At 40.3% G+C, this 14,242-nt stretch overlaps 1 protein-coding gene across 3 annotated transcripts in view; it reads left to right on the top strand.

Annotated features, from left to right (window-relative positions):
* HIVEP2 (HIVEP zinc finger 2) overlaps positions 1-12,568 on the top strand; it is a 192,490-nt gene extending 179,922 nt beyond the window's left edge. For all 3 annotated transcript variants that reach the window (XM_030853314.3, XM_030853306.3, XM_030853310.2), the window contains 3 exons: positions 3,080-3,181; positions 3,960-4,855; positions 10,108-12,568. In XM_030853314.3, the coding sequence (XP_030709174.1) occupies positions 3,080-3,181; positions 3,960-4,855; positions 10,108-10,932 (1,823 nt within the window). In that variant the 3' untranslated portion in view covers positions 10,933-12,568. The remainder of the gene's footprint in view (positions 1-3,079; positions 3,182-3,959; positions 4,856-10,107) is intronic.
* The last annotated feature ends 1,674 nt before the right edge of the window (positions 12,569-14,242 follow it).

The raw sequence follows: 14,242 nt of genomic DNA, 5'->3' as shown, positions 1-14,242 counted from the left end.
GGAAATGTTATGTGGTCTAGAGAATCTTTGCACCGGTATTGAAATACTGCAGGGAGATAATCCGTGCCATGGCATTAGAAAAGCAAGGCAGCAGCCGGAAAGAAAACATGTGCCCATGGTTAGTCTCAAGATTATAAATGATGTAGAGACCCGCGGACTCCCCGGTGGGCCCCTCCATCCACACCTGCATTAATTATGCATAGAAATTTGATAGCTTGTATTCTGTGTATTTATCAGCACGGAGACAATTTCTTACTCTCAGGCCATGGCTATTAATCTCATAAAACTAAGACTTGCCTTGAAATGATATTCTCTTTTTTTAAAAAATATCTGTTTTTAGAAGGTAGATTTATATGAAAATATTTTATACTAAAAGGTTGCTTCCATTATATTTCTATCATTTTATAAAATTATGAAAATGCTTATAAACCCAGTGTTCTCAGAAGACAAACAGTAGTGAATTAGAGGTGGATGACTTCTGTAGAAGTATGTTTTACTACTTACTGTAAAGTACTAATGAATCCTCTAGACACACCCTCACTAACCTCACACTAACATTTTCCAATGTTTTAACTTTAGATTTGCATGCCAATTAATCTGCTCCACTACTCATCAAGAAAAATAAATATCAAATAAAATAATCTTTGGTAGAGAAATGTGTACCTATTTTCTCTTATACACAAAATCCTAAATTGTCTTTATTCGTTTGTCAGAAGTAAAAATGTGTAGCCTCTCAACGTATCTGTTTCTTCTTTATTAAAAAGATATTTACATTATAAGTATGCCTCTTTGTAAGCCAGAAAGTGGGGGGGGAGTGTTCAGCTGCATTTCAAAGGAGATAACCACAATGTCCTTTAAATACCATCCACTTTTGCACAATCAAGACCTTTTATGTAGAACTTCACTGAGAGACTCCCTAGGACATAAGAAAATATAAACTTTGGTTTTAGGAAATAATGCAAATCCGCCAGTCATTACAACTGGTATTCCCTGGGCATATGAGTTAACTGTAGGTATAGCTGCATGAAACACTGCGTGAAGGAACGTCACATAGCTATTTCTTTTGACCCAAATTAAATTTGGCTTTGAACCATTGTCTTGGAGTTTTAGCAGGAAATAATTTATTCTTGGTCATTACTGGAGTTTCCTTGTCACCCTTCGGGAATGTACAAATGTCTTGGAATCTTAAAAAGAGCAGATCATCCTGGGAAACCCCTCGCCAGCCAGTTTTCACTTCCGGCTGAAGTGCTTGTTGTCATGTCATCTGAGCACAGAATCAGAGCACACTTGTAGGACCGGTACCTCCTCTGTGCCTGTGTCACTTCTCCAGGTGCCCTTTCCTGCCATCCTGCTCCCCTCTCTTTGCTATAATCCTTCATATGTTCAAGACTTTAATAAGCCAAAGTCAGGGTGGGGTTGTTTCTGAGCCCTATTTCTAACTACAAAACTACCCTGAGGATGAGAGCGCAAAGCCTCACTGCCTACTTGAAACGAGTGGAAAGAAAAATATAGAAGAAGAAACACATACTAAGCTCTAAATAAACTATCTTGACATACCTAACATCTACATATGTCCACATACTCAGATCACTTGCACCCTTATAGAAGCAGGTGATTTCCATTAATTTATAGATATATTTAATTAATTTACAGATTTTAGAATTCTTGATGATGTATCTATAAAAATTGTTTAGATCTTTAGAAAAATTGTAGATATAGTTTTTTTGATAAAAAAGAGCAGTAAGGGCCAGGACATATTTCTATGTTTGGAGTTATCAAAATACCACATAAAATTTGTAGGTATATAAGCAATAAGCCAAATGTTAAGTAAAAAATAAAATAATATAAATAAAATAATAAACAACAGTGCCCCAGTTTAGATTTGTGGCTCATATATTACATTAATAGTAAGCTAGACACTCTTACAAGGGGAATAAACTATTTCAGCAGGCTGGGTTTCCATCTAGATTCAATGAGCCTACTCTTAAAAATAAAGCATTTGCTGCTATGTTACTAAAGCAGCGTCAGAGTGCAAAGATAATAATATGGCCCTTACAGCTGAATTACTTCCTGGATCTCTTTCGATAAGTTATATATATGACATGGAATAATATATATATAATTTCATAGATCCTAAATCAGAGGTGATTGGATCAGTGTTTTCATAATTTCTCACATTCCATATAGCAATTATATAAATCTATAGAAACACACATATGTACTTAGGTACACGTATAACTGTATAGCCAGCTCTTCATATCTGTGAATGCTGAACCTGTGGATATGGAGGGCCAATTGTACTACACCATTTTACATAAGGGACAATTGTGTATGTCTTATCATCATCATAATACATATTTGACATAAAATTCTTTCTTTTTTCGTAGAACAGTGGGAGTTTCAAGATAAATAAGAAAGGAATTTTGCTGCTCCAGAACTTTAGAAGCTGCTGTCATAAACTTTGCTGATATATGCCAGATGGATAGATGCTAAATACTGAGACTAATGCTTCCTATAAGTAGTTAGCTAAGTATTTGTATGGATCTTTGCATTCATTTACAAGATTGGCCCCAACATTAGTTTGCATATATTTTTTCTTCTGACAAGTGAGGATCCTGTGAGTTTAATCTATATCTGATCAATGCCAGAAGGTCTGGGGTCTGGTGGATATGTTGATGACAATATTTCATTGTGAAGTTGCTCAGAGAGGTGTGACCCAGCTTGTACCATCCTGGTTATATGGAGTCCAAGGAGGTGGGCCCAACTGGGCCAAAGATATTAGATCCCTTCTCAGCCAGGAAAGCCTGGGATTCCCAGTTGTACTTGAGCCTACTCTTGAAAAGCTGTGACCCTAGACTTCGACAAGTCTTCTAGAATGCAGAAAACCTGAGATTGGGCTGAAGCTGTCTGGGGTTAATATCTTCAGAAGCCAAATTGTTCCTCTTAAGTTTGAGACAAGGGGTAGGGGCGAGAAACAGACCTTTATTATCTCAAGTCAGTTCATTTCACACTGAATTTTGCAGCAATCATCACATTTTGGTAACCAATTCATTGCTCTTGTTTTGGCTGTATTTTCCAGGAAACCTAACGAAGCATATGAAATCTAAAGCACACATGAAGAAGTGCCTGGAGTTGGGGGTCTCAATGACATCAGTGGATGATACCGAAACCGAGGAAGCAGGTATTTCATACTTTAGTTGACTGAACTCTTTACCGTGCGTGCTGGAGCTTTGTGGCCAAGGTGGTAAAATAAATTTAGGTATTTAAAAAAGATACTGATCACATTTCATTTTACTAAATACTAAATATAGAAAAGAAGTCTGACACATTGAATTGCTTGAAACTTACTGAGAAGAAATGCATTTCAGTTCTGGCTGAGGAGGTTGAAAGGCCTTACTATGGAAATACTTCTATCTGGAACCATAAAGGAGATCTAATTGCACCTAAGTTGTGACGGTGATTTAAAGTTTATGAAACTTTTTGGGAAACTTGAAAAGCATTGTGTCTTATTTTTCCTATTAAGAGGAAATCTAGTAGTAAAAATAATCCATCACTAACCTCAGTAGAAAACCTGAGGGTCAGCTGGGCCTCGTGAGGTCTTATACCTGTAGAGACAAGTCTTGCTTCTCTTTTTCCTCTAATACCATCATTAACAACATTGCATACCCATTTATTGAGGGTTTTCTATGAGTGGTATGATGCCTGAGTTATAAGGTCCTACTATGGAGTCCGTATTACAGGGTGGAGATGAAACCAGATAGGTACATAAAAAAAAAAAAAAAGAACCAATCTAGAGTCACAGAGGTATGTGCCCATGTGTGTTATAGGAATTCAGAGATAAGACTGTCTCTAAGGGCTGGAGGGTTGCGGAAAGCTTTTGGAAAGAGATGGGGCCTAAATTAGCTCCTAACCTTCGTATTTGGATCTTGATCTTCATTCTCTTTGTTCAATTGCTTCAGAAACGATGGAAGATTTGCACAAAGCGGCTGAGAAGCATAGCATGTCCAGCATTTCAACTGATCATCAGTTCTCAGATGCTGAAGAATCGGATGGTGAGGATGGAGATGATAATGATGATGATGATGAAGATGATGATGACTTTGATGACCAAGGAGATTTGACACCAAAAACAAGATCAAGAAGCACCAGTCCCCAGCCTCCTAGATTCTCCTCCTTACCTGTGAATGTTGGCGCTGTGCCCCATGGGGTTCCTTCTGATAGCTCCCTGGGGCATTCTTCATTGATCAGTTATTTGGTTACTTTGCCAAGTATTCAGGTTACTCAGCTTATGACACCAAGTGACTCATGTGAAGATACTCCAATGACAGAATACCAGAGATTATTCCAGAGCAAAAGTACAGACTCGGAACCAGACAAAGACAGGTTAGACATCCCTAGTTGTATGGATGAAGAATGCATGCTGTCTTCAGAGCCGAGTTCCTCCCCAAGGGACTTCTCACCCTCCAGCCACCATTCCTCACCAGGATATGATTCTTCACCCTGTCGAGATAATTCACCAAAGAGGTATCTGATACCCAAAGGAGATTTGTCGCCCAGAAGACATTTATCACCTAGGAGAGATGTATCGCCCATGAGACATCTTTCACCAAGAAAGGAAGCTGCCTTGAGAAGAGAGATATCACAAGGAGATGTTTCACCAAGAAGGCATCTGTCCCCAAGGAGGCCAGTGTCACCTGGGAAAGAGATCACGGCCAGAAGAGACCTCTCTCCCAGAAGAGAGAGAAGATACATGACCACCATAAGAGCACCATCTCCCAGAAGGGCTTTATACCACAACCCACCGTTGTCCATGGGACAGTATTTGCAAGCAGAGCCAATTGTATTGGGGCCTCCTGTAAGTATAATTAGCTTTCTCTTTCTAATATATAAGTCCAAGCACATTGGAGTCTCTTGATGACACACTAGTGTGAAATGTATTATGACATGGGTCTCTCTCATGGGGAGGAGTAAATTTGGTTACTGAAAATAGAAGGAAGACATTTTTATTGCATGCTATTGTCAGTAACATGTCTGTGGTATTATCCCAAGTGTAGTATTACATCAGAGAAGAGCATTTCCAGCTGGTCACAGGGGCGATCTTTCTAAATGCTTTCTAAACCTAACTCATTATTGACAGGAGTTGAAACCTTTGCATGAGTAGAAAAGGTGAAGTCTTTGGAATAGCATGGCTGCCTAGACAGACATTCTCAGGGACATTTAGGTGTCATTTATGTAACTCTTTGCCAGGTAAGGATTCTGATTCAGGCATTAGCATTGACTTTCAAGCAAAAAAATATTTTAAAATAAACATTACTTTGCCCACAGTGAGTGGACATGTGAAACCAGTGAGGGATCGGAAGAGGGGAGAATGAACCCCTTGGTATGTTTATAAATGAAAGGCATGAACATGTATGCTTTTCTTCCTGGTACCACCACTTCCTGCTACTGAGTGCCCTTGTAAAGTGAGATCTTGAGCCCACAGAGAATGGGGAGCTGGGAAAGCTAAGGGAGAAAGCACCAGAGGCGATTTCTTTGGTATGCCCTCATTATGGATTAAGATAACAACAGCAGCAATCATGGATGAAGTTTAGGCAGTGGGCTTATGCAGATCCACAGAAAAGCACCTGCCCTGCCTCATTCCACCAGCGTGGTAGACCTCGATGTCTCTTTCAGCTTGTGTAGGGTTTTAAAAAATGAATGAAGCAGGCACCTAGTGTAGACAGAGGAATGATACCTTTGGAGTTTGGTCGCTTTAAGTGTGCTTTTTGTTTCCTGGGCTCTATTCTTTGCCATTCTCCTTTTGCTCTGGATTTCCATCATGTGGGTCGGCACTGTCCTTCACAGCCAAAGGAAGCACTACCAGCTCCCAGCTCTACCGTCTTATCGTTGCCCTAGTGGTCACCTTCCTCCCTCTCATCACCTTTTCACCACCCTGAATTATATGCTTAGGTTGTCATTTTTGAACTTTAGGAAAACTCCCTGCTGCATTCCACTCCCCTGCCCCCAGCGCCCTCTGTTTACAAGCCCGCCACCAGCTTAGTCTTCATGGTTCAACTACTGCGGAAACATGTGTAGCTATCAGGACTACTTGTAACTATTTGTCAAACAAATAAATTAACAAGCTAAGAAAAAGAGGGACATTTCCACAGGTTTTTTGTGTCTTGGTGGTGCTAAGTAGAAAGCAGGGCTCTTCTGAAGTTCATGCTATTGCAGCATGAATAGAGTGAGAAATCCCTCCGATACCAGGATACCACATCCAGGGTGTAAAATGCTTTTTCTGGTATAGACCCAATGATGCTGATGAAGTGTGTGAGATGAGACTCTCCTGTTCCTGATCAGCTACAGCCACAAAAAATAACTCTTTGGTGCCAACACACTATTGTTATTAAAAAATAATAGCAACTTGCAGCCAACTTGGGCAAAGGAAGTGAAGGAGTAGACTGAAGGACTTCATCTAATTTTTAGATCTATGGCCAGAAGGTTGTTGTTGGAAGGAGATTGGTTTTTATTAGTCATTGACTTTGCACCAGTTTTTTTTTTTAATACCAGTTCACCTGGATACTTAATATTATTGTTGAACTTTACCATTTATGAAGCCCAACTGTTGAGCCTTTGGTCTATTACCCAGTTTAATTCTCTGTAGAGAATTCTTAGCAGGCTGCTTTGTTCATGCGATAGAAAGGAATAGACCTTGGAATCCTCCCTGAGGATCCTCCCCAAGCAGAGACCCTTGGTCTCGAACGCTTCCCGTTTGATGCTTTACCACACCTTTTTGGAGGGGCTGCAGAGGGTTTTCATCTTTCTATGATGTATGGACAAGATTTTCATTGCCAGAGCAAAGAAGAATCAATGATCCTATGAGAAGTACGTCTCCCGATTGCTGTAGTAGATGAGTGCTTCCCCCTATTATTTTGGAATAACCCTAAAAATAATTCTTTTTGATGGAAATTCTATTAGCAATACCTTGTTGTTTAACATTGACCAAGGGCTCACAGGGCAGTGACCGTGGCATGAAAGGACCCTGTAGTCCAGTGTGGCATGCTCATTACCTGGTTCAGTCTGGAGTGGTAGGTCCCAGGGAGCAGGTTTGGAGGAGGTGATATGCAGTCACTGAGATTCTAGTATCCTGCTGTTTCCTCCCTAATGCCCTCCGGTTAGTGTTAATTTTAAGACAGATGATAGATAGGTAGATATATGATAGATAGAAAGGTAGATAGATAAACAATAGAATGGGAAAGAGAGAGAGGGAGGAAGGAAGAGAGGAAGAGAGAAAAGAGTTTTTTATTCATTCAGTAAATATTTTTTGAGGGTTTATCATATGTGGCTCAAGGATGATGATGAAAAAATTGTACAGTTTCTGGCCTCATCTTTTTTAAACAAAAAGTTTTCCTTTTCCATTTTTAAAGTTTTGGTAGATAGATAGCAAGGAGACAAAGAAAGTGTGTCCTGGTCCTCGGTACAGTGTCCGTGAACATTGTCTAGTAAAAGTGTCGTCCTACGGTTCCATCCCTTTTGCTCTCTGTGTGATCTTGAACAAGTCAATTAACCTCTTGGCCACAGTTTCTTAATCTGTTTGTGGCAGTCAGGGGGCTGGGCCAAGCAGATTTCTGTCCTTGAAAGAACTTGCCATTCAGCTCTAAGGAATGCAGTGAGCTGACAGCCTCCAGCTGTTCATACCTTCAGGCTAGGCCTCCATTTTCAAGCCAAGGTCACATTCTCCCCTGCAGCCCCCAGTCAATGGCTGAGCCTGGATCAGCCCCAGCTGACCACCTGCTTCCTCTTCCCATTACCTTCCCATACATGAACTCCCCGCTCCCCCATCACCACCCCCAGCTGAACCTCTTGCACCCCTACCTCCTTCTGAGCCTTTGCTTCCAGAGGACCTAGTGACACTGTTGAAAAGATGAGTGGGGTAAGTATCTGGTACATGGGGTATATGTATAGATATACACACACATGTGCATGCACTTAACACCACCCACACATGCATTCATTATTCATCTTTCCGTATCGAGATTTTTAAGTAAGATGGCAGTGTGTTCACGATATTACAATGATAAGGTCCAAGTTATGAGAATAGTGTTGCAAATGGAGTAAAAATTAGAGTAGAAAAATCTTCTTGAGAGTTTATTTGGAGGGTGAAGAAAGGGTCAATTCAAGGACAGAGGATATGTGGAAAAGGCTGGCAGTATTTGGAGCCATGGAAGTGGTTACATGATAGGAATTGTACTTGTGCACTTGCTTCTGTGACTATAGTCATTTAATTTCTGGTCGGTAAAGGTCTGACTATTAACACTTTTACTCTTAACACAAAATTCTGTTGGCTATTGAACATATTGAATACCTCCTATTTTTAGAGGACAGTTCACCACTCCCTTTGTTAGACTTGACTCAGAGATCTCATGAAATGGGACAGCTGTGTCTCTGGCTGCCTCACAGACCCCCATTCTGATTAGGTGTATGCAGTGGACATCACAGAATAGCAATCAAAAGCAAAATGGAAAAATAGCCAAGCTACATTTTGTTTTAAACTTTGCATCTGTGATAATCGTGATTAAAAGAAGATTCATTTGGTTAGCTTCAAAGGTCATTATTGTAGGCATTATGTTCTTCCACCTTACATGGTGATGGATGAAGGAAACATGCCTTTTTTCTAAACCAGAGCAAGTACAAGAGGCATTTTTTTTTTTTGGTAGCATTTAAATGATTCTTTCTCATACCATAAAATTCTCCCCTTACCTAGCTTATGAGATGCTTGTGGTTATAGGGTTGATGATTACATGATCTCTCCTGCACTTTCAGCACAGGTCATTTGTTTTTGGCTTGAATAAGGTGAAGCCCAGAACAGGGTAAGGGCCAAGCCTGGTACAGAGTAGCAGAGACGATGCATAACTTATCGTTCTTGAGCTGGTCTCACGATCCAAATAGAACTGGATGAATCATTAATGGTATAGAGCATATCTTGAATTTTAGAACTGAAACATCCTTGAAATGAGTTAGAACATTTTTTGGTCTCTCCTGATTACTACCGTATTTGCCACATTTGTATCTCTCTGATTTTAAGTTCTCAAAAAACATAAAAATAAAAATACAGTGAGTCTCTTTTAGGTGACGATTCATTAAAAGAATGAATCTCAGTAACTGAAACCTCATCATCTCGTCAAAACCTGATAATCTCACGGTATAAATTGGGTTTTGCTACAGAAACAATTATACAAAATAAGTTCTCCATTTTCAGGACTGGGACCATAACATCTGGAATACTGGCCCCCAATTTTAAGTATCTTAATCCATTAATTGCCAAGAAGATATTTAAGTGAAAATAGTAGTATAAACAGAAGAATTAAAACACAGTCATCTTTGGTTCCCAGCTGTGTAGTTGAATGCAAGTTGTAACGATTTGAAATATTTAATATTAACTACTTTGATGCATAGTTTCCATACTAAATCTGGCCTTGAATTAAGATTTGATGGAGAAGCTGTGATCTTCTGCCTCGATGTCTCCTGAGCAGGCATTTATTCCTTTAGACCAATGTCTTGCACATTGGAGTAACCAGTTTGTGTTATCACCACCATTTTGTCATCTGTTCTGTAGAAAACTAAAAAAAAAAAAAAAAAGCAGGCTAATTTTCAGGCTTGTCACTCCATTTCTATTCATCAACACTTAAGAAAAATATTAAAAATCTGCCCAGTATGTAAACAGATGGTAATCTTTTAACTTCCTTTTGAATTAAAAAATCTATTATTAGTGGTTTTTGGCTCAGTAAAGTGTTTTTGGTAATTATCCATTATTTTCTTTTCATTCCATCTTATGAACAAAACAGAGCTGGAACATGTCTCTGTACCTAGTGGAAAACACATTGCATGATTTATTACATGGCTGTTTAACAGCAAAGGCAACTTTTCACAGACCCACCGCCTCACTCAAGAATCCTAAAAGACCGCTGAGAAATTCTCTTTTGTCTTGAGAAATAAAGAATGGATAAAAAGATTAGGGAGTCTCCACGTGTCTTGAAAGAATGAGTGAGTGAGTGAATGAATGAAACAGCTTGACCTAAGCGTGAAGGGTGATGGGTCCTAAGCGTTGTGCTCTGTTTCCCGATGCAGAATTTAAGAAGAGGATTACCTCAGGTTCCTTACTTCAGTCTCTATGGAGACCAAGAAGGTGCTTATGAACATCCAGGCTCCAGCCTTTTCCCTGAGGGTCCTAATGACTATGTCTTCAGTCACCTTCCACTCCACTCTCAGCAGCAAGTGCGAGCTCCTATCCCCATGGTGCCAGTTGGTGGGATCCAAATGGTTCACTCCATGCCGCCGGCCCTTTCCGGTTTACACCCTCCACCCACATTGCCTCTGCCAATGGAGGGCTCTGAGGAGAAGAGAGGAGCTTCAGGGGACTCCTTCGCCAAGGATCCCTATGTGGTTCCTAAGCAGCACGAGAAGCGATCTCCTCACGCTCTGCAGTCATCTGGTCCACCTAGCACACCCTCCTCTCCTCGGCTACTGATGAAACAGAGCACTTCAGAAGACAGCCTGAATGCAACAGAGCGGGAACAGGAGGAAAACATACAGACTTGCACAAAAGCCATCGCCTCCCTCCGGATTGCCACAGAAGAGGCCGCTCTGCTGGGGGCAGACCAGCCAGCTCGGGGGCAGGCGCCCCATCAGAAACCCTTGGAAAGTGCACATGTTAGCATTAGACACTTTAGTGGACCTGAGCCAGGTCAGCCCTGTACCTCAGCTACCCACCCTGACTTGCATGATGGTGAAAAGGACAATTTTGGTACATCACAGACTGCATTCGCTCACTCCACGTTTTACAGCAAGAGTTGTCTGGATGACAAACAGTCGGGCTTTCAAGGCAGCAAAGAATTACCCTCAAGCACAGAGGAAGGCAAGGAACCTTTGTCGGAAAAGAGTCAACTACATTGATCTAAGATGCATGGAGACTTTCATTTCCACATTTTCCCCTTTGTTTTTGTTTTTCTAGAAATAGAGGTAATCAAGTTTATAGCATGCCTGTCCTAAGTTACAGTAGTTTGCTATTATATATACTTTTGTTATATCAGAAGAATTAGGTAAATTAACAAGTCATCATGAGCCTGACCAAAACAAAATTTGAAATTAACCTATTGGGTCTGGTACTTTTAAAATTGTACAGATGTTTGTGCCTTTTCTTTACTTTGCTTATATTCTTATAAGCATTTTTTAGCAGTAATTTGTACATATTTTAGAATTTGTGTATCTGCTTTGTAATAAATGTAATTTCTTTCCTTTTTTGGACACTTGGATCTAAATGATGTAAAGCAAAACAGCATCAATATATATGTGAGGTTGCACTAAAACATATTTTTATATGATTAAAACTGAACAGCTTTTATGTACAGCTCTGATTCTGTAATACTAATATTTATTTACTTTGTTTCATAAATTGTACATTTTTTCTTAATGTTGTGGATTGCTTTTCTATGTGAAGCATGGGATTTACTGTTGCGTAACTAGAACAAAAATGTATATTGTAAACAAGATATTTAAACTAGAGTATCTTATTCTGCACTTATGCATTAGTTTAAAAAAAAGATAAAGGATGTATCAGTCAGTTCTTAACTCTTGTAAATTTTTTTGTCTCTTGTTTGCTGGATTGACTATAACTTAAGTGCTGATTGTGATTTTAAACTGATAGTACCGTAAAGCATTAAAGTAAACAATGTGCTATTGTGAGTTTTTTCAAAGCTTTATAAATCAGTTATAAATAATATTAAAAGTATTTGGTCTTATGTGAACATGTTGATCTATATACTCATCTAAATATATGGGAAAACATTCCACCCCATGTAAATATGTACAAGTGCATCACTGGTACAATTTTATGTAACTCAGTTGGACACTAGGTTGCCACAGACCTATGCTAGGGTGTCTTTAAAAATTAAAGTGACAAAGCACATGGGACTGTGTTGAGCTTGGTTATCGGCCGGCCCGGTGGCTTGGCAGGCAGTGCTGTGCGCTGCCCATGGAGAAGACCTGGGCTTAGCAATCTCCTTGGTTCTTGCTGCACGAGATGGTGACTGGAACTAAGGCTACTACAGAGGGGTCGCGCTTGGACTGAGGGGTGGGTGTGGAAGTGGGGAAGGGCACGGAGACCTGGTCCCCAGCCCTTCCTGTCAGCCAGTCTGCACGGTAACAGGGTTGGCATCAGCTCTAGGGGAAGCCACTTGACCCTACTGCAGAGGGGAAGAGTGTCACACTCCTGGCTATCTCAGGGGGAACGGGAAAGGAGCTTTCCAGGGAAAAGAACTTGTGGGAGGATAATGTCTTTTGCAGATAACATTTAGAATGGGTTTTTGTTAGCGTGGACAGTGGGCAGAGCCTTTGTAGGTTCAGAAGAATGGAAGGAAGGGAAGGGGTACAACACATGCACACACACACACACACACACACACACACACACACAATCTGGGTTATCTTTGTGCTATATAGTGGATTATAATTCTGTGAAACCAAGTTTGTATATTGAATTACATTAAGGAGTGTTCTTTAAAAAGAGAAATAAATATACGATTACATGCTTGAGGTGTCTAGTTTTTATGTGTTGTTTTACATTTTAATCTCCCAATTTTGTTGCTGCAGAAATTTTGAGGCTACCAACATACCATCTGTGCTTTTAATTGCTAGGCTCTGCCTATCCCGAGGTGTGCAGAGTATGAACGCTTTTAGCATGTGAGAAGGCAGTCATTGGCTTCCATATGTCATCCGATTAGAACAGAGAGTGGTCAATACAGTGCGAGCTCTAGAAATGGGGTCCTCAGAACCTGGGCATGGGAATGGGTATCTGAGAAGAGTCATGAATAAATCAAATGATCATTTCCCCTTCCGCTTCCCTCTCAGTATGCATACATGTCTGACATTCCCCCAGTGGGGAAACCTCTTTATTTTTGCTGAGGTGACTGAAGGTAAAAACCAACTGAAACAAATACACCATAAAATCATAGAAATCATAGTTCCAGAAATCATAGTTCTTTCATTACAAAAAAGTAGAACCTTTTAATAATGGAAATAGCTCATTAAAGGTCAAACTCTATCAGTATTTTCATTCCAAAAATCTCAAATTGGTGGATTTACAACTTACCTATTATGTTTTATGAGCAAGACTGTCTTTTTAAAAGTGTGTTTTACAAAGGTGAATTAAAGGCCACCACAGCTAGCCTAATATCTGTCTCTCACAGAGAATAATCCTTGCAACATTTAGTTGCATAGGGTGATTTGTGTGTCTTACTCCTCACTGGGGGGGGGGGGGGTGTGCATGTGTGTGTGTGATTCCCTGGCCAAATCAAATACTCTTCTTCCTCTGTCTAACTCATTTCATGTATTCCCTTGTTCATAAAACAGTTTTTGAATGCCTACTATGAACTGGGTACTATAATTGACAATTAGGATGAAAAAGAGAGTATTCCTGCCATCAAGGAGCTCAAATAAAGAGGAGAGATGTATATGTAAGTAAATATATACAGTATGCTGTTAGTGCTAAAATAATGGCGCATTTGGTGTGTTTTGCAATCACAAAGGAGAGAGCAATCACCCTGCTGAGAATGAAAGGAAGCATGGAGCAGGCTTCGCTGCAGAGGTGGCCCTGGAACTGTTACAGATCAGGGTTCTTGGCCTTCTTCATCAATGGAAATTGATCAGAGGCCAGACAAGAAATTCAGGTAAGGCTTTTTGGGGCCCCTGCTGCAGCAGGGGGGAGCGAGAACAAGCAACAGGTTCCCTCCCTTGCTTGCTCACTGAGGGGAAGTGAGCTGGTTCCTTATATGGGGTGAGTATGTGCAGGTCCAGCGGTCGGGCTGGAGTGATGGCTCAGGTTGTTTGCTCCCACCTTTGGTGGTGTTGTGTGCAGGGGGCATGCACAGTACCCTCCTTTTGCTCCCGGCTCTTCAGAAGTGGCCGTTGGTCCTTTTGGTCTTTTTTTTTTTTTTTTAATTTTATTTATTTTTTAATACAGCAGATTCTTATTAGTCATCCACTTTATACACATCAGTGTATACATGTCAATCCCAATCTCCCAATTCATCACACCACCATCCCACCCCGCCGCCACATTCCCCCCTTGGGGTCCATACGGTGGTTCTCTACATCTGTGTCTATTTCCACCTTGCAAACCAGTTCATCTGTACCATTTTTCTAGGTTCCACATATATGCATTAATATACGATATTTGTTTTTCTCTTTCTGACTTACTTCACTCTGT

Source organism: Globicephala melas, chromosome 14 (assembly GCF_963455315.2).
Source record: "Globicephala melas chromosome 14, mGloMel1.2, whole genome shotgun sequence".
In the NCBI taxonomy this organism is placed as follows: Eukaryota; Metazoa; Chordata; class Mammalia; order Artiodactyla; family Delphinidae; genus Globicephala; species Globicephala melas.
This window is presented reverse-complemented; position numbering and strand designations above follow the sequence as displayed.